The sequence below is a fragment of the Hordeum vulgare genome, chromosome 1H (genome assembly GCF_904849725.1).
Source record: "Hordeum vulgare subsp. vulgare chromosome 1H, MorexV3_pseudomolecules_assembly, whole genome shotgun sequence".
Classification (NCBI taxonomy): Eukaryota; Viridiplantae; Streptophyta; class Magnoliopsida; order Poales; family Poaceae; genus Hordeum; species Hordeum vulgare.
The window spans coordinates 54,937,359-54,958,752 of NC_058518.1; the positions used below are offsets into that span (position 1 = coordinate 54,937,359).

The window sequence follows — 21,394 nt, forward strand, 5'->3', positions numbered from 1 at the left end:
GATGGTCGTGCACAAAACCCAAAGTTCAGGCTTACCTTGAAGAGCACCATAACAAAATTTGGGCTAAAGCAAAGTTTAATGATATATGCATGGTTGATTATGTAACCAACAACCTTGCACGATCATTTTGTTCCAAAATTAAAAAACTAAAGGGCCTCCACATTGTAGACTTGCTGGATAAGTTGACACATTACATTATGGAGAAGTTTGGTCTTAGGAGCAGCATAGAACTCCAAAAATTCATGGCGCACATCACCGTTCCTAGAGTTATGAAGATCTTGATGGAAAAAAGCAAAGGCTTGGATATGACTCTAGTAAGGAGAAGTCCAACTGAAGGAGAAGTCATTGTTATAGACAAGGAGAAGAGAGAGGAATTCAAAAGATGTGGAGGCTATGGACACTTCCTAAAGAACTACAAAAATGCCATTGATCCTGCATTTGGAGAAGAGGATCACATTGGGGGGCTAAAATGTAGAGGAGCCCATAGAGCCAGAAGATGATGAGCAAGGAGAAGATGATGTAGTTAGTGCAGATGAAATTGATGAACCAGAGCAGCCAGCAAGTGCACAACTTTCTCCATATCTGCGAGCTAGTGCACAACTTACTCCAGAGAAGCCAAGAAGTGCAAAGCTTACTCGAGAGCCTTCTACACAAGCTTCAACTTTTGCGAGTCTAGTTCTATGGTTTGCAATATTTGCAATATTTTTAGTTTTATTTATTTCACCACAACTAAATAACTTTCTTCCTTTTTCCAGCACTCCTAAGAAGAATTGGAAAAAACAGTTATGAGAGGACCATCTCCCTGCAAGAAGAAGAAGATTAACACTGCTTCTACAGCAGGAGGCACACATGTGTCAGTGACTGGTATCAATATGCATGACATAGTTTGTGCAACTCAAGAGGAAGTGCAGGCTGGTGTGCGCAAAATCCCAGGAAAGGTGACTAGAAGCAGAGCTAAGGAGATGCCAAACCCAGCAGGAAACACCACGAGCAAAAGGGCCAAATTATGAGTGTTATCTTGTATGAACTATGATTTCGGGATGATTTTTATGAAATTATGCTTTAATATTTCACGTGTGAACTATCTGTAGTTGATAGATATGTGTAGTGTGCACTCTGGTTTGTCAACCTGAATTTGGTACTATGTTGTCGGAAGTACTATGCAACTGAAATTGGTAGGATGCCACTGAATTTGGAGCTATGTTGTCTCCTATCTTCACAAACTAGATCATAAACTAATCAAAATACATCAGTGCATTGATAGATAATGAACTGGAAATACATCAGTGCATTGGGTGATCATAAACTGCAAATACATTAGTGCATTCATACATGACTACACTCATACATCAGTGCATTCATAACTAAATCAAAATACATGACCTGCTACATCAATAATGAAATTTTAGTGTGCATTTTGTGCACACACTAACATTGCGATGGCTAAGAAACAAGTTGTAACTATATGGAAAAAATTGCCAAATGTGCATCATTTCCTTTCTTTCCTTCAATTTTTTGGTCAACACACGATTTCTCTTTGCAAGATCAACTGCTTGCTTCTCTAACTTATGAATTTTTATCCAGCTAGCTTCCCTCCTTGCATGCAAATCTTTAAAAGCAAGCCCAAGTCTTACTGGAGGTGCAGGGTCAACCCAAACCACCCACTCACATTCATCTAGCAACTACATGAACAATGTCGATTAGATGTTATGTCGATTGCTTCATCAACTATTAAAACCTGAGAATGTAAAATACAATTCAAAATCTTACATCTAGGGGGCAACCCAAAAATCAACGACCGGTGCTAGCTCCACCCCACGAGACACGACGGGCAAGGATTAGGCCATGCTCTAGACAATGATGCTTTGCGTGATGCTCCAAGCTGAAAATGGTGGAGTCTCACACGTAAAACTCCGAGCTGTTCTGCAGAATTCCTACCCCATCCACCTAATTTTACCAAAACTAAATAAATCACCCCAATTTAAGCAAACCCTAGAAAATGGGAAAAATTATCTCTACGTATTACAAATTACTTCTCCGACGCTTGCCGACCACGATCTCTCCGAGGACATAGTTGACATCTCCATTGTTGTGCACAACGCCACCTCAAAAACTCCTTCCTTCCGCCTCCTCTCGTTTCTTCTGTCTAGCGCGATGTAGCAGATGAATAAAATTCTAGGGATATCAAATTAGTGGTAAAAAATCCAAAACGGTGCAAAAACATGGTCAAACAGCGATGACCACAAGGAGCAGTCACGTAAGGGCATTCGAGCGAGCCATGGGATAAATCAAAGCAAAAAAACTAAGCAAGGTGGAAAACTAAGGGAAAACCCCGTGGGTGAGTTCCAACTAGGGGCAAAAATGTATTTGTCCCTATATGTATTTATTTATCTATCTATCACTACATATCGCTTGTAAGTAAATAGTTCAAGGGGATTGACAACCCTCTTTGCCCGAGTTGCGTGCAAGTGCGTACTCCTTTGTGTGCAGGCGCTGAAGACGGGCTTTTGTATGGTCCTGCTATTGGTTTGATAACCTTGGTTCTCACTGAGGGAAATACGTATTTCTAGTATGTGGCATCTCTCCTCCTCTTCAGAGAAAATACCAACGCGCATTATAAGTAACAAGCACACCAAGATTTCTATTGAGAAAGTAGGACAAGAACGTGAATCAACCCATATGCATAGATTAGCCCATTGTCACCACGGGAATTTGCAAGTTGAATACCAAAACATATATCAAGTGATTCAATAGAACACACCATTGTCACCAGGGTATCCACATGCAAGATATACATTAAGTGATCTCAAACCCAATATTCAATCCAACATAACAAAATCTCAAGGGAAAGAATCAATTCATCACATCAAGATAGCACGGGACAAACACCATATGATCAAACTATATTAACAAAGGCCGTGATACATCAACATCGTGCCATCTCATGAACACGAGAGAGGAAGGGGGAGAGAGAGAGAGCAAGAGAGAGAGAGAGAGAGAGATCAAACACGTAGCTACTAGTACATACCCTTAGCTCGAGGGTGAACTACTCCCTCTTCGATATGGAAACCATCGGGAGGATAAAGATGGCTTCCGGTGATGATTGCCCCCTCCGAGAGGGTGCTCGAACAGGCCTCTAGATGAGTTTTCTTTGATATAGAGACTTGCGGCAGCAGAGATGAAGTTCTAGGTTAACCTTCGGAGGTTTCTATACACACACACACAAAAATATATATATACATATATATATATAGGGTCGCGCTATTCATTACCCTGGGTGAGGAATAGTTATTCTTCACCCCCTCTATTTTAACATCAATGCACCGTAATTTTACGTTACGTAAATTTTGTCTTATTTTATATGTAAAAAGAGACCGTAAAAAATATAAGCAATGTAAATATATTTTATGTCACGTAAAATTATGACTATACAAAAATAGTGCAAAAAATACAATAAACTCTATTTTTTTGGTCTTGTGATCTATATTTTTGTTTTTCTTTTGTCAAATTTTACGTAGTGATTCAATATAAATTTAAATATTTGTATTTCAAATGTAATTTATTTGTAAATTGATCGTAATATTATCTCGGGTGAAGAATAAACTATTCTGCATCCTGGGTGATGAATAGAGTTTATATATATATATATATATATAGGTAAATTATATGGGGCACCTAGGTGCCTCGGCACCTAGTCCCATTATAATCCACCATATAATGACTTTCCAAGTTTTGTTTACATGTACTCCAACCATTAATTGTCAATGATTTCTTTGCAAAAAACAATATACTAATGGTTTCCTAGAATGTTTCGTTTCCAAACTAAACCGCATGTTATTTTTCTATAACAATGCACTCCAGAAAAAGTTGACCTACGTACATAGATAAGCATTATACTGGTTATTTATACATCCATTGTGTTTCTCAAACTTTGTTGAAAAAAGATGACGTGCGTACATTTATACTTCTATTTATTGTACGCTTATTATGTTTCTCACATTTTGACCATACCCGCATTCCAAAATACACATGGGTATGTATATATACCTAATGAAACAAAAGGATATGTATATACCTTCTAATATTTTTAAGGTATCACATATTGTCAAATAATATGAAACATCATCTGAAAGGTTTGTATGTATAACTAGAACGTTATTATGTATTTTCCTATTGTTTTACTTTTCAAGGTATCTAGTATGTTTTTCCAAATAAGGCCACATCACACTTTTTGACGATTTTTTCTATACAATGTAAGGTGACCAAATATTATAAAATGTGATCTTAATTCTTTTTTACTTTCACGAATGTACGCATGCATGTTGATACCCACACATATTGTTTTTCACACTTTGACTATAGCTGCATATCAAGATACTCAAGGGTATGTATATACCTATTGGAATAAAAAAGGTGTTATATATACTCTTTGATTTTTAAGGCATCATGTACGACCAAATAATCTAGTACATCATCCAAAAGGTTTCTATGTATAATCAGGACATCCCTATGTATTTTTGTAATATATTATTTTCAAGTTATCTAGTATTTAGTTTCGCAAAAAAAGGTATGTGGTATTTTTAAAAATAAGGTCAAATCACACTTTTTCATGACTAATTATCCAAGGTATCTAGTACTTAAAAAATTAAGGACAGGTATACCAATTAATGTGATGGAATAGTATAAAATGGGATCTTATTTATTTTTTATGTTGTGATGTGCATACCTCAACCCGCAAGATGAATATTTTATTTCATAATATTGTGAAATAATCTTGATATATTTAAATTCCTGCTCACTTGTTTTCATTAATTTATTAACGACTAGCTACTATACATGCCAACGGGATGCAAATTACTTAATTGTGACTCTCTCACACTAGGGACAATTAATGGCCAGCATCATTACGTATATTTAGTTGCACGCACCCATCTTTGGAAGGTTGAAATTAACATGCAACATTCTTTTTTTAGAATGTCATCAATGTATTTACCTGGGTGTGCAAAATATGAAATGTTATTTTATTGCCATATGAGGTATGCATGGAGCCATCACAACAACAAATAAGGATACAATCCAACGGTATCTAGGCAAGGTGCCTGTGCACCTAGGTGCCCCAAACGGCTATCCTTTATATATAACTATTCGTCACCCTGGATGAGGAATAGTTATTCTTCACCCCCCTCTATTTCAATATCAATGTACCGTAATTTTACGTTTCGTAAACTTTGTCTTATTTTATAGGTAAAATGAGTCTGTAAAAATATAATGAACGTAAAAATATTTTATGTCACGTAAAATTACGACCATACAAATAGTGCAAAAAATACAATAAACTCTTTTTTTTTGCTCTTGTGACCTATATTTTTCTTTTTCTTTTGTCAAATTTTACGTAGTGATTCAATATAAAGGTAAATATTTGTATTTCAAATGTAATTTATTTGTAAAGTAATCGTAAGATTATCTCGGGTGAAGAATAAACTATTTCTACACCCTGGGTGATGAATAGAGTTTGACTATTCGTCACCATGGGTGAGGAATAGTTATTCTTCAGCTCCTCTATTTTCATATTAATGCACCATAATTTTACATTCCGTAAATTTTGTCATATTTCATACGTAAAAAGAGACGGTAAGAAAAAATATATAGACATCATAAAATATTTTATGTCAGGTAAAATTACATATACAAAAACATAGTGTAAAATATACATAAAATGCATTTTTCTGGTCTTGTGACCTATATTTTTGTTTTTCTTATGTCAAACTTTACGTAATGATTGAGTATAAATGTAACTATTTGCATTTCAAATGTAATTTAATTATGAAACGATCATAAGATTACCTCGGGTGAAGAATAACTTATTCTACACCTTGGGTGATGAATAGACTTTTTATATATAAACTATATTTATCATCCAGGATGCAGAATAGATTGTTCTTCATCTGAGATAATCTTACGATCAATTTACAAATAAATTACATTTGAAATACAAATACTTACATTTATATTGAATCACTATATAAAATTTGACAAAAGAAAAACAAAAATATAGGTCACAAGACCAAAAAAAATGAATTTATAGTAATTTTTGAACTATTTTGTTATGTTCGTAATTTTATGTGACATTATTATTTTTACATTGATTATAGTTTTTTACGGTCTCTTTTGACATATAAAATAATACAAAATTTAGGAAACGTAAAACTATGATGTATTGATGTTAAAATATAGGGGATAAAGAATAACTATTTCACATCCAGGGTGACGAATAGCGCGATCCTATATATATATATATATATATATATATATATATATATATATATACTAACTTTATGTACTCCCATTCTTAATATACTTCATATACTCATTGGTTATACCTCTTTATAATTTTTAATATACTTCATTAAATATTATAAGATAATTCAATATGAGTTTTGTTGAAAAAATATAAGTTGCGACATACTTTTTATAATATACCTTTTTCACCTATAAATAAAGCAGTATATACGTAAACTTTTAACAATATATAAACTCACATGAATTTTTTCATGAAACTCATTTTAAGTTATCTAGTAATTATTAATGAAGTATATTAAAAATAATAATGAGGTATAAAATACTCATCTATGTGGTAAATGAGGAGCGGGAGTACGTGCTCCCAAGAGTACATAGCCATTTTCCTACCACCCAGGGATAGTTACGTCACATGTTTCATATACTATCATGCGGTACTATATATATTAATTTATTATTTTTATTATGTTTATATATTATATATAACATTTTTCAAGGTGAGTTACATGAAAAAATTACAAGTTAGCCCATAGTTTTTTATTATATTGGTGAAATACATATATTTTTATACGTAAAAAACAATATACACAAAATATGATACATACTACCCAAAAACTAGTATATATAGTACCTAAACATTATTATATACTACATACTACGCGTACATATGCTTCAATTTGATAGATACTACATACAACATACAAAACACAAGTGATAATAACTACCACCGATGGTAGATAAATTTTTTCCTATACATATGTGTGTGTGTGTGTGTGTGTGATTTTTCAGCGTTGGAATCACCCTAAACAGAGCCATGGGTTGGTACCAAGCCATCAGGACGCGCTCAGGGCGGTGGTCATGTCCTGTTGGCTTGGTAACAACAAGTGGCCCTCCTTTGGTGGTTTTTCGCTCCAGTATTTCTTATTTGTTCTAGAAAAAATCCTCAAAAAGTTTCGTGCGATTCGGAGAACTTTTATTTTCTATACAAAAACTACACTACCATAATTCTGCTGAAAACAACGTTAGTCCGGGTTAGTTCCAATTTAATCATACAAAGTGCATCAAAATCATAAAAAAGATTTGTAAACATAGGTAAATATAACATGAATACTTTCTAAATTATCGACATGTTGGGGACGTATCATTAACCATAGCAAATTTAATTCCTGGATCATGGCTAATTTAGTTTATAGATTATGGCAATTTAGTTTATAGGTCGTGACAATTTTAGTATTTCGACCATGGCAATTCTAGTATTTTGACCTTGAAAACTATTTTTTATATGAACTATGACAAATTTTAGTGCATGTATCATCACAAATTAATTTAACTAATTTACTATGACAATTTTAGTTTATTGTTCATGTTAAATTTGAGTCATTGAGCATGCATATTTAAAGTAATTGGTGAAGATTTGTTTTTAAATATAAACCATGTAAAAATATTTCATGGATCATTGCAAATTTTAGTATTTCATCATAGCTAGTTTAGTTTCTTAATTTCCTCTTTCATAATAAAACAAAATTTATTTTAAACATGAAAGAAAAAAATAGCTGAAATGTATGTGGCAACTTCAGTTTAAACACCATGTGAATTCATGTGCAATAGGCATGACAACTTTTAATCGAAGAAGTCATCGAAATATATCTGTATGAGATCTAGTTTTAAATGTCTAGTCACGACGGATTTAATGGTAAAAATGAATTTTAAATCAAATTTCTCATTTAAAAGATAAAACAATTTAAAAATAAGAAGGTAAAAGATTATCGCTAACATAAAATATTTTGTTCTTCTTTGCGTGCATGCATGGAAAAAACAGAAAGGCTAACATGACGAAATGAATGACCAGAAGAACGTTCGGCCGGTCCACCTTTAGCTCAGACGGATGACACTTATCAGGCTCCTTTATTTGAGGTGAATATCGGAGTAGTACAAGTTTAGATAGAGGGCAACCTTTTGAATTCCAATCGTTACTGTACGCAGCACATGATCGAGTTTTGGACGCCGTACTTCCTGGCAGTTTTAATTGGTGGTTCTGCAGTCCTTCCTGATCTCGAAACGGGTGCCTTCGGCAGGGACCTCGCTGAGCTTGGCCATGGCGTTGCCAAACAGCACGTACCACCTGGCAGCGTTGTCCCTAAACTCCCTCATGTCCCTCCCGGCGGCGCCGGTGGTGTCGTTGCGTAGCTCCCAGTCGGACCTGAAGAGCACCTTGTTCTGGAGGTTGGCGTGGTAGTAGCTGTTGTCGAGGACTCCCCGCGCGGCCTTGGACGTGTCCACCCCAGTGGCGTTGTACCCGGAGGCGTTTCGGAACGCCAACTCCATGTCGCGGATGTTGTTCATCTCCGTCGGGTCGGGCACCGTCGCCGTCGTCTTGTCCTCGACATGGTCGCGGAGCGCGTTCTGGTACCTGACGCTGATCGGGGTGGCGGTGGCATTGTCGAGTCGGTCGCGGAAAGACGAGAGGTGGGCGACGCCGACGGCATGGGCGCCGGAGAGGACGACGAGCTCCGTCTGGGTGAAGTTCCTGGCGGCGAAGTTGGCCTTGAGCTGCGTGAAATTGAATGTGGAGGGAGGGAGGACGGCATCGGCAGCCGCGGCGGATGATCTGACGCCGTCCTTGCGCCCCGTCGTCACGTGGTAGGCGATGTTGCCACGGCTGAGGATGTACGTCGCGTCCCGTGCGGCCAGGACGACGATGTCGGCGCAAGAGACGCTTTCGCCGAGCTTGCCCTTGATCATGTCGATCAGGTCGAAGCCCTCGAGGCCGATGTTGTTTGCCGCGTCCTTCTCCGTGCTGCCGCCGTCCGGCGTCTTGTCTAAGAGCACCGATCCATCGCAGCCCTGCACGTTCGTCAGTCATGAAATAACTACCAAGTGCATGCAGCCAGCTACTAGCATGGAATGGATAGATACATCCGCCATCGACGGCATGCAAATTTGTCGGATGATGCTTATACTACTTACGTGGACCCAGCAGTCGTGGAAGAGCAACCGGACGAGGGCGGCGCCGATGCGGCGGTTTTTCTTCATGGCCTTGGCCACTTCCTTCTTAACCGTGTCAGCAACGTCATCGTGCTTCTTGCCACTGCCACCGTCGGCCAGCACGGGCTGCCCGTGCCCGACGAAGAAGGCGAGCGACAGGCTGATAGACACCACGATGGCGCCGGCGCTGAGCTTGATCGCCATCGTAGATCGATCTGGAGATGGATATTGCTAACCTTTTTTTCTTTCTGGAATACACAAGATGGATTATGTTGTGTGTTGTGCTGTGTGTCTGGTAATTTTGGGATCGAGGGGTATATATAGCACCCGCACTCCCGCAGTGACGTTGATCACGACGAAGAGAGCTGCATGCATGGACGCGCGGCGGAGATCTCGGGCTTCGTTAGCTTGCATGCACTAACGCAGTAGTCTATCCCGCTGCTGCTTGTCGTTCAAGCATTTGGCGTAACGCGTGCTTAATTAATTAACTGTTTGGATACAGTCGATGCCAGAAATGCAGGCCAAGCAAGCATATGCAGGCAGCATGGTGCGCAGCACAGCCACAGACACAGCTAGCTTAGCTTAATCTCTCGAGTCTGGATAATTAATCAGCTGGAGCGCCTGGTGTCGTTACGCCACCAAAATATGTAAGTATTGGTCAACGTACTCGCATGCAAGTTGCCACGAATTTCCTTATATATCTGCATATATAATAGATCAACTTGCATCGTTTTGTGATTATCTCGCGGATTTGCCGACTCCCAGTTTTCCTCCTTCAAATCTTAGTAATGTGAATTGCACGCTACTTATTTCAAAATGCCCACATGAAAATATTCAACTTTAACCAAAGTTATCTTGTCGTCCTGGGGCGGACCCAGGATGAAAACTAAGAGGGGGCAAAGTTGTATAGGTTTTTTTTTTCAACAGAGATGTCTATGAACTAATGGCTTAATCATGTAGAAGAACTAACCACACCACTATGCAAGCATGCACATATTGACTAAAAAAGTAAATCATATATTTCCTTAGAGTATAAATAACATGTTGAAATATAGGGAAAAATAATCTTGAGCAACCCCCTCTTTCCCTTTCAACCCATTGACAAATTTTTCCATGGAATCAGTTAGCTATCACCTCATTAGGGATAATATCCAAAAATAATTTTTCTACAAAGCAAAAGAAATATTTAATTATCTCCCTTTTAGACAGATCCGAAGAAAGTTCGTTCAAATCAACTAATTCAATTGTGTTCCCGGTTGTAGAATTTGCAACTAATCTCTCCATGAGCCTTCTTTTCCTTTTAGATGGACCGGCAATGACTTAGTTGCTTTTTCTTTCTTATCGCTCTATCTATTTTTGACCTATTTCCCTTTTAATAAATCTGCCCCCTCTATTTTTACTTTTTCCTATCTATATGAAGTCGGAGCACCCAGTTTGCATCCTCAAAAAAGTTAACATGAAAGTTGGAGGAAAGAACAATTTAAAAATTAGAAGAGAAATAGTAAAGATGAACTGAACCTAGGGTTTACTTTGAGCAATCGACGGCACAACGATCAGGCAGATCGCTTGGCCGAGGAGCGTACAACGCGGATCGACATCGACCACCATAGCTTAAAGGCAAGCTGGCTAGGGCGCCGCTTGATGCATCTCGCTTGGGCGGAAGAGGTAGGCGGCGCATCGCGTGCAGACTGCATCTCGTGCGATTCATGAGTGAAAGACGACGCTTCCCTCCACTTTGTGTAAAGAGCTGGTACCCAGTTTTGCAAAGCCTGGTGGCTGTTTGTACGTGATTGGGCCTTGTCGCATGTTGTTTCTCTTTCTAAAACATATGGGCTTTGGAAATAGGAAATAGCCAGGAAATTTAAATGAGCGGGGGCAAAGGATGCGAGCTCAGTGGGAGCAACACAATATAATATGCGCCTAGTACCATGGAGGCCAAAAATCGAGTGGGGGCAAATGCCCTCACTGAGTGCGTCCGCCCCTGTTGTCGTCGTTACTTTTCATCTTTTGGCAGTCATGGGGGACCTGAACTAAATTATCAGAATAGTTTTGTAGAATTGCACTAGCGTCCAAGGAGTGATATTAGGGTGAAGACACGACAACAGCCTTTTAATGCCATTTCGAACGGATCTCTTCTAACAGGTTATAGGAGTAAAATGTGGTTTTATTCCTCTAATCGACACGTAGCATATCCCCAATCCATCGTAAGAGAATAAACTATCTACTTCGGTCCCAACTTTCTTACAATATTTACTCAAACGCTCGGCGGCTGAGGAAAAAGCGTGCCTCTCCCCCGCGTCGCTCCTGGCTCTGCATCTTCACCAGCGTGCCTCCCGGCGATCGCCCATTGGTCCCATCTTACCTTGTTGCCTCTCTTGCCCCTATTGCCCATCTAACCGACGTCTAATCTGTTTGGGCCTTGTGGCATGTTGTTTCTCTTTCTAACGAAACATATGGGCTTTGGAAGTAGGAAATAGCCAGGAAAATTAAATGAACGGGGGCAAAGGATGGGTGCTGAGTGGGGGCAACACAATATAATATGCGCCTAGTACCATGGAGCCTAAAAAACGAGTGGGGGCATTTGCCCCCACTGAGTGCGTCCGTCCCTGTTGTCATCGCTACTTTTCATTTTTTGGCAGTCATGGGGGATCTGAACTGAATCACCGGGCTAGTTTTGTAGAATTGCACTAGCGTCCAAGGAGTGATATTAGGGTGAACACACGACATCAACCTTTTAAGGCCATTTTTAACAGATCTCTTCTAACAGGTTATAGGAGTAAAAATACGGTTTTATTCCTCGGTTTTATTCCTCTAACAGTCACGTAGCATATGCCCAATCCATCGTAAGAGAATAAATTATCTACTTCGGTCCCAACTTTCTTTCAATATTTACTCAAACGCTCGGCGTCTGAGTAAAAAGCGTGCCTCTCAGCCGCGTCAGTCCTGGCCCTGCATCTTCGCCAGCGTGCCTCCCGACGATCGCCCGTCGGTCCCATCTTATGTAGTCCCATAGATTTCATTGTTCTTGATATAGATTGCAATCCTACATGTCCTATTATTCTTGCTAGACGTTCCCTTAGAACGATTGGTGCAATTATTGATATGAGGAAAGGAAATATTAGATTCCAATTTCCATTAAGGAAAGGCATGGAGCACTTTCCTAGAAATAAAATAAAATAACCTAATGAATCTATTGTGAGAGCTACTTATGGATTGCATACCAAAGATGACAATACCTAGATCTATTGCATTATGCCTAGCTAGGGACGTTAAACAATAGCGCATGCAAGTTGCCACGAATTTCCTTATATATCTGCATATATAATAGATCAACTTGCATCGTTTTGTGATTATCTCGCGGATTTGCCGACACCTAGTTTTCCTCCTTCAAATCTTAGTAATCTGAATTGCACGCTACTTATTTCAAAATGCCCACAGAAAAATATTCAACTTTAATCAAAGTTATCTTGTCGTTCAGGGGCGGACCTAGGATGAAAACTAAGAGGGGGCAAAGTTGTATAGGTTTTTTTTCAAGAGATTTGTTTATGAACTAATGGCTTAATCAGGTAGAAGAACTAACCACACCACTATGCAAGCATGCACATATTGACTAAGAAACTAAATCATATATTTCCTTAGAGTATAATTAACATGTTTAAATATAGGGAAGAATAATCTTGAGCAACCCCCTCTTTCCCTTTCATCCCATTGACAAATTTTTCCATGAAATCAGTTAGCTATCACCACATTAGGGATAATATCCAAAAATTCTTTTTCTACAAAGCAAACGAAATATTTAGTTATCTCCCTTTTAGACAGATCCGAAGAAAGTTTGTTCAAATAAACTAATTCAAGTGTGTTCCCGGTTGTAGAATTTGCAAATAATCTCTCCATGAGCTTCTTTTCCTTTTAGATGGACTGGCGACGACTTAGTTGTTTTTTCTTTCTCATCTCTCTATCATTTTTGGCCTATTTCCCTTTTAATAAATCTGACCCCTCTATTTTTACTTTTTCCTATGTATATGAAGTCGAAGCACCCAGTTTGCATCCTCGAAAAAGTTAAGTTGAAAGTTGGAGGAAAAGGACAATCTCAAAATTAGAAGAAAAATAGTAAAGATGAACTGTACTTAGGGTTTACTTTGAGAAATCGAGGGCACAACGATCAGAGAACGGCAGACCGCCTGGCCTACGAGAGGATACAACGCGGATCGACGTCGACCACCGTAGCTTAAAGGCGGGATGGCTAGGGTGCCACTTGATGCATCTCACTTGGGCGAAAGAGGTAGGCCTCGCATCGCGTGCAGTCGACCGCATCTCGCGCGATTCATGAGTGACAGACGACGCCTCCCTCCACTTTGTGTAAAGAGCCGGCACCCAGTTCTGCAAAGCCTGGTGGCTATTTGTACATGATTGGGCCTTGTCGCATGTTGTTTCTTTTTAACATATGGGCTTTGGAAATAGGAAATAGCCAGGGAAATTAAATGAGCGGGGGCAAAGGATGCGAGCTGAGTGGGGGCAACACAATATAATATGCGCCTAGTACCATGGAGCCCAAAAAACGAGTGGGGGCATTTGCCCTCACTGGGTTAGACTGCCCGTAATGGGAGTATCATAGGTAGTACAATGCATGTCAACTAAGCAATTTCGATGAAGTGATATAGAATTAAATGAAGAAAGAGAGGGTTGAGTATCGTATTATGATACCGTATCATATTGAATAATGTGCTACTATGTGTCTTGCATGGTAATAATTGAACTACCCTATAATACTAACATATGATACTATACATTACGAATGTGGTATCATACACTGATATCATATGCATGATACTAGTATATGATCTATCCATTACAACCAGCCTTAACGTACGTCCGCCTCTGTTGTTGTCGTTACTTTTCATTTTTTTTGGCATTCATGGGGGCCCTGAACTTATTCTTCGGGCTTGTAGAATTGCACTAGCGCCCGAGGAGCGATATTAGGATGAAGACACGACAACAATCTTTTAAGGCCATTTCTAACGGATCTCTTATAACAGGTTATAGGAGTAAAAATGCGATTTCATTCCTCTAACCGACACGTAGCATATCCACATTCCATCGTAAGAAAATAAATTATCTACTTCGGTCCCAACTTTCTTTCAATATTTACTCAAATGCTCGGCGGCAGAGTAAAAAGCATGCCTCTCCCCCGCGTCACTCCTGGCCCTACATCTTCGACAGCGTGCCTCCCGGCAATCGCCTGTCGGTCCCATCTTACCTTGTTGCCTCTCTTGCCCCTGCTGCCCATCTAACCGACGTCGAATCCGTTTGGGCCTCGTCCATGTCGCTGGAATTAAGGTGAAACGTCGTCGTCATCGTCATTGTTGATTCATCGGATTGCTTTGTACCTTCTTCTTTTTTCTGTCGGACGTCGCATCTGGCCTTGCTTGCATGCCATAGCAGGTCATTCACTCGCGTCGCCGACACCGGCCGGTGGTGCACCAGCACCGCTTCGCAAGTGTTTGGCAAATTGCCTAGGAGTGGATCACAGTTTGTCCGCATACACATTAATCGTGATAGAGCGGAGGATCAAGTTCATCTCATTCATGTACATTGATGCCCTACTATAATAAAAGAGATTTTAATTTTGTGATTCAAAAAGAGCAGTGTAAACATATTTTGTGACTCAAAAAGAGTTGTGCAAACATTAATGTTTCATTTGTGAAGGAGATAGACCGTTTCTACAAATCTTCTCTGTGAACAATGCATATGCTTCACAATGGGTACAATGATGACTAAAGTTTATTGCTTTTGGACGACCCGACTATTTAAACCGGGCGATTAGCTCCTAGGGCGGCGAGGTGGGACTAAAAACATCAGAAACCCACCGGGCCAAAACGGATCTCAAAATCTGAAGTACATAATGTTATTCGGTGTCCCGCCGGCCCAACGCGGACATGTTGATTGGTTATATGAATGCAATTGTGTTTACTTTGTCAAATATTGGAGATCAGCTAGGTCCGGCTAAAACTTAGTGGAGTAAATATACTCCATTAAGGTTTTATTCCATCGGATGCTCCACTATTTTTACACGTTCGGTTAGAAATGCCCTAAGGATGGACATTGAATCTACAAATCCAAACAGATACATCATTAACAATGTTTGTAATGGTAAGCCCTTTGCATGGTGTATCTTGCCCTTGCTACAAAAGACATAAGCGTTCCTCGATTCCCAAATGTTCAAAAGGATAGGAAGGACCACAGAAAACGAACTATTGTTGTCGAAATCATGTAAAGAGGGTACATCCCAAATAAGGTCTATCGAGATGGGATTGAGCAAACCTCAAGTCGAGCCAAACCCGAGTTGCACGTGGACATTGAATGAAAAGGTGTAACACATCCTCGTACGGGCGTCACAACAGGGGTAGAGGCATGACGAGTGATGTTTTGGTGAAAGTAGTTCACTACTGTAGAAAGGTCCTAAGACAAAAATGAAAAAGCGAGAACATAGATGCATCTTCCCATGAGTGCACAGCCATTTATTTTTCTTATAGTCTCGTTGCAACGCAAGAACACATGTGCTAGTCTATAAAAAAGGGCAAAAGTCTCTTTTGTGGTGTAGCCACAACTTTTCCGAGATGGAATACACGTGCGACCAGCAAATGAAGGAACGAAGTGAGACGTTGCTGTTTTGGTCTAGTTATTGGACATCACTAGGGGTCAGACTACTGATCTCTAGCATATTTTCAGACCAGTCAATGACTGTACGATTAAAGCTGTGATTACCGTTAGATTTGGTATAAAGGTCAGCGCTGAGTTGTTTCTTTCCTTTTTTTCAATTGCGTCCTCTACTGTTCCGCTTAGCATGTCCCTCTACAAATTTATTTGCTTTTGTAACGGCTTTGCATACTTTTAGTAAGTTTACCCATTAATTCATCCACAATTTTTTTTCCTAACCAAGGAGATTGATGCATGACGTTCTCGTACAGTCCATTTTCTTAGAAAAAAATATGCTTCCATTCATCGGAGAGTTTTTGTCAATGGTGAATGATTTTGCTTCAATTTGAACTAAATTTGTGTTCTACCTGACGAGACATTTTGTCATGGAAGCAAACTTGATTCAACCGACTAGAATTGCACCGAGCTATACGAAACACATCAATTTTTTTTTTGTTTCTGTCAACTATAAAATTGCTTCGAGTGAAATATTAATGTGTTTCCATCCATTCAAAAGGACTGTATTATTTTGTTTTCATTGACTAGGGAGTCACTTCCAACCAAATAGTAATTTGCGTCCATCTAGAGAGAAAATTAGTTGCACTATCGCAAAAATACATGCTTCAAACAAACTAGCCGTTTGCTTCCATGGGCATAATTTTTGCTCCATAGTTCCGTAGACAAATAATTTGAATGGAATACATGCTCAAACAAGTTGATACTTTCTTATAGTAGCTTTCTACTTGTCGTTGTATGGGATGTGACAAATCACCATCAAGTCGATGTTTTTGGGGTGGCTTCTCGGCCAAGGTGCTCATTATCTTCGTGCAGGAGGGTGCAACACTCGTCTATGCGGTGCTTCAAAATGTAGTATGTTTTGCTTCCAACGATATCAAAAGCACATGTCAATAGCCTGAAATAAAACATCAGTTCCATGGAAGCAATAAAAGGTTTGATTGGAAGCATATAAGCAAGGAAAGTTTCGCGAACTAGTTGAAAGAACAACTATATCGCCGAAGCACATAGTTTGGCATTTTGAAGCAATAAAAAGTGGATGGAAGCATACAACTACATATACTAGCAAATGGCTTGAAACTCTTGTCATCTTAAGTTTGTTTATCATGGAAACATAGTGGTACAAACGGCGAGGAAGATAGTGTCGGATGGGATATATGGAATGAAAAAATTGTGCAAACAGACGCGATGATAAATATCATGAAGCATGTTTGTTTAAAAGTAGATAAAAATCTCCACAAACCGGAAACAAATATACTAAATCAAGATGGAGTGATGTACATGAGAAGCAAGAAAAAAACTAGGTACCATTGATGCCAAGCAATGATCTTTATTGGTGATTCGGAAGCATGGATATTCCGAAGCAATGCATCTCAAACTAGAATTCAATGGCTCGAAGCCTATGTACAGATGAGAAGCTCATAGGAAGCATGGCAAAGATTCAATATTCCATCCGTAAATATGTAGCATGGAAGATGCATATTAACATAGGAAGCATGGATGTTATATACCAATAATTGTTTGGTATCACGGCATAGTAAGAATGTGAGATGTATTGCAAGAAAAAAATTGAAAATACAAAATAGCAGTCTTGAAAATGATATCTAGATGCAGAAATTTATTATCTGAAAATGAATTTAGTCTAAACTAATTGGAAATATCACAAAGGGACACAAATCAATTTGAATAATAGCAATCAGACATATCAACATAGATCCCTGACCGTTGATGGTGAGCCCACATGTATCCTAGTGCATCGTTGTTGAAAGCCTAGGCAGAAAGGTGGGGGTGGAGGAGCACATCTGGTCAAGATGGCTATGCTGGTGGAGGCTGTGTGGAGGGAAGATGGATCATGGAGAAACGTCGGAGAGACAGGCTCGTCGGCGACGTAGTGGAGAACAACACGTGTGGTAGACTGGGAGGCGCATGGAGAGCTGGGCGGCCGGAGGGATCCAACCTGGCCAACGCTGCCGGAGCGAGCATGGATGACGCGTTGGATAGCGGGGGTTGGAGGTTGTAGAGACGAACTTAGGAGATGCGATCTGGGCATCATGCGAGGGATTATGGGAAGCTGCCAACCTAGCAGCTTAAAACATGGGGAGATTAGGAGAAGATTTTTGCTGGAGTCTCTTGACCGTGGGATCAAGTATGAATCAACGACGCATCATTGGTCTGGCGTTTTTCTCGTATCAGCCGTATGATATTAAGCGTTTCCCCTAGTTATTACACTATATAGGAGTACATATCAAACGTAATAATAAAGCGTATGGTTGACACATGTGTAGCGAAGAGAGTCAACATCGAAAGGTGAGTTCAAAAGAAGAAGAAAGAACATCAAATCAAAAGGTAATAATAAGCGAAGATTCATCATCATCAGCAAACTAAATGCATGGCAAACGTTCAAATCTTGAGGCGCGCTCAGTAGGACATGTGGTTGGTGGCATTGCATGTCATCCTGCTCCCGATCTCGTAAAGGGGCCCCTCAGACTTGAGCTCGTTGCTGAGCCTGGTCATGGCCTTTCCGAAGGCAGCTCTCCACTTGTCAGCGTCCATGTACAATGTCATGTGCTGTTTCGCGCTTGTGTTGGTCGTCAGCTCCCAGTCGGAGTTGAAGAGCACCATGTTCTGAAAGTTGGCGTTGTAGTAGCTGTTGTCCAGGTAGCCCACCGCGTTCAAGTCCACCACCCCATTGGCCTGGTAACCAGCGACGGTGTCACGGTTGGCAGGCTTGAAGTCACGGACGTTGTTCTCTACCACACCGTCCGTCCCCATTTCAATTACAACGGCACCAGCGTACATGCGGTTCATCTGACCGCGGGGGATTGGAGTTCCGAATCGGTGTATGACCGACGTTACGTTGGCGACACCGACGGAGTGTGCGCCGGAGAGGGCGACGAGCTCCACCAGGTCGAGGTCCTTGGCCCTGAACTTTTGCATGAGCAGATCGAAGGTGTCGGTCGGGGCAGGGAGGTGCTTTCCCGGGTCCTCCGCCGACGAGACGATGCCGTCCATGCGGCCGGGCCCGTCGACGTCGTATGCGATTTTGCCCTTGCTCAGGATGTGGGTGGCCTCGCGCGCCGCGAACACGACGGCGTCGGCGCAGGAGACGGTGACACCGATATCCTTGGCGAGCCTGACCCTGATGGCGTCGATCACCTCGAGGCCACGCAGGCCGCCGTTGCTTGGCGACTCCTTCTCCGTCTTGGTGTTTTGGGGCGTCCTATCCAGCAACACGGATCCATCGCAACCCTGCAGGTGGTACGTACTTGTGTTAGTACTCGTACAAGGCATGCCATGGGTTAGTTTGGCAGTTGTTTCGTGATCTAGTAGTAATCCAATAGTGTGTGTTTCATAAACCACCACAACAGTAACGGTAAGTAGTAAGAGCAGCTGTAAATTAATTACCCTGACGAAGCAGTCGTGGAAGACGAGTCGGAGGAGGCCGGCACCGAAGCCCCAGTTGATATTCATGTGCTCCTGCACTACTTTCCTCACAGTATCCTCCAGGTTGACGTAGCTAACAGCGGCCGCCGCCGACTCCACCTGCGCCGTGAGAACGACCAGGATGGCCAGGGCCACGATCACGATCACCGAGAGAGATGCCTCCTTCTCGCTACGCTTCGCCATGATCGACCTCTTCAACTCGAACTCGCAACTGGACAATGTGGTGTTTTAGCTATACAGGAGTATGTCACTTCTTGCAGACTAGGAATGAAATGTTTCTCAGCTGTGGATGATTTACTTGTGCTGAACAAGGGCTTGTATTTATACTCGCTGAATAAGCTAGGCACAGCGAATGTTTATGCGTCTTGTGATCCATGCAGATGATAATTGCTAACTAAGCAAAAAAGATAAGGATTGATATCGGTCCAACGTGCACGACAATTATGCACTTAGTGCTCTTCTTCAGCCACGATCCGTCGGATTGAATCAACTTGGAACGTGTCCAAGGTGAGCTGCCGCCGCCTAATTCAGCTTGGAACGTGTCCAAGCTGTATGGAATTCCAGCCAGGCATTTCGCATCAACTTGCATATCCTCAAGTCAACCTCTCCTGTACACAAACTCATGCACATGGTCGACATCCCAATAATCGTGAAATCCTATTGCAAATCTTTAGCTCAGGCGAAAAGAAGATAAGGGATGCTTTATTACTTAAAGAATTTAAGCATTATATCCGGTCTCTACATAAGTGGAATGCATACAACCAATAAAAATCCATTTACAGAACAAAAAAGAGAACTAGGCGAAATGCAAAGGAACATCTATAGTCTGTATACGTCTAAGTTGTAGAGGGCCAATCTTAAGATCATTGCTGCCATGCATGTTGTGAAAACTTATTCCTCGTCGTAGCCTCCAATGTATACTTCTCCGTAAACATATCGTGAATCTCTACACATTGTAGAGACGACCATAAATGAAGCGTCCTGGTATATCTGTAGATAACCTACATAAGAGCAACTCTATCAGACCCCGACTAGTGAAGAACGGGGAATTAGTCCCGGTTGGGAACTACCTTTAGTCCCGGGTTGCCAACCGGGACTAAAGGATGGGGACTAAAGGATACGACCTTTAGTTCTGGTTGGCCACATCCCAAGACTAAAGTCCCTCCACGTGGCTGCGTACGTGTGGTGGGGGCTGGATGATCTTTAGTGCTGGTTGGTGTTATCATCTGGGACTAAATATTTTATATATTTTTTGTTTGGGGTTTTGGGTTTTAGGGTTTGGCAGGAGGCTCGCCTTTGGCTTTCTTCTTTGTAGCTTTTTTCTGAATAGGACTAGTCGTCGATGGAGCAGAAGTCTTCCGCTTTTGGCCCTACTGGGACATACGGGGTGGAGTCGGCTGGCGCGGCGGAGATCGACATGGACTCGCGCTAGGCTCCATGATCTCGACATGGAGTGGAGTCGGCTAACGCGGCGGAGATCGACGTGGACTCGTGCTGGGCTACATGATATCAGTGTGGGGTGGACTTAGAGGTATATTGCTATTCGGCGGAGTCGGTGGCCTTGGCGCTGAGTTTGGAAACACGATGCATTCCTTTCTCCATAAAATGACACAATGTGTGACTTCTCCCAGTGTCTCCTCCCCTTCACCTCCGCGACTGTGAAGCTCTAGTGACTCATATCCCGGTAGAGAATATGACTGATGAAATCCATTCTTACGTCATAATTGTAAAGAACTTGAGATCTTCGGAAAGATTAGAAGAACTATGTAAGATCCTGGGAAAAAACTATGGGTTATGGGACCACTGAAAATAAACACCGTTGAATTGATTGATTAGAAGAGAGATTGCACGTGTACACATGAAAGCTTTATGAGATGAGACCCTCAAAATAATTTGAAAGGATTTTGAATAGAAACACGAATCTTCTGAGATATCTTTAGCACTCCAGATAGAACAG

General features: G+C 40.8%; 2 protein-coding genes across 2 annotated transcripts; both read right to left on the bottom strand.

Annotated features, from left to right (window-relative positions):
* Positions 1-8,183: 8,183 nt before the first annotated feature.
* LOC123406803 (peroxidase 5-like) lies at positions 8,184-9,558 on the bottom strand. Its single transcript, XM_045099929.1, has 2 exons — positions 9,265-9,558; positions 8,184-9,141 (listed from the first exon to the last, which is right to left on the bottom strand). The coding sequence occupies exons 1-2, from the start codon at positions 9,484-9,486 to the stop codon at positions 8,320-8,322; spliced, it is 1,044 nt and encodes a 347-aa protein (XP_044955864.1). The 5' UTR covers positions 9,487-9,558; the 3' UTR covers positions 8,184-8,319.
* An 8,717-nt stretch (positions 9,559-18,275) lies between these two features.
* Positions 18,276-19,740, bottom strand: LOC123406819 (peroxidase 1-like). Its single transcript, XM_045099930.1, has 2 exons — positions 19,399-19,740; positions 18,276-19,242 (listed from the first exon to the last, which is right to left on the bottom strand). Exons 1-2 carry the CDS (start codon positions 19,618-19,620, stop codon positions 18,412-18,414), a joined length of 1,053 nt encoding a protein of 350 aa, XP_044955865.1. The 5' UTR covers positions 19,621-19,740; the 3' UTR covers positions 18,276-18,411.
* Positions 19,741-21,394: the final 1,654 nt, after the last annotated feature.

What these genes read in the sequence shown, in the direction of transcription:
- LOC123406803 (XM_045099929.1), bottom strand. Translation starts at nt 9,486, where the DNA reads ATGGCGATCAAGCTCAGCGCCGGCGCCATCGTGGTGTCTATCAGCCTG. An exon ending in TCCACGACTGCTGGGTCCAC is followed by an intron (nt 9,142 to 9,264) that starts GTAAGTAGTATA and finishes ACGAACGTGCAG; the next exon opens with GGCTGCGATGGATCGGTGCT.
- LOC123406819 (XM_045099930.1), bottom strand. Translation starts at nt 19,620, where the DNA reads ATGGCGAAGCGTAGCGAGAAGGAGGCATCTCTCTCGGTGATCGTGATC. An exon ending in TCCACGACTGCTTCGTCAGG is followed by an intron (nt 19,243 to 19,398) that starts GTAATTAATTTA and finishes TACCACCTGCAG; the next exon opens with GGTTGCGATGGATCCGTGTT.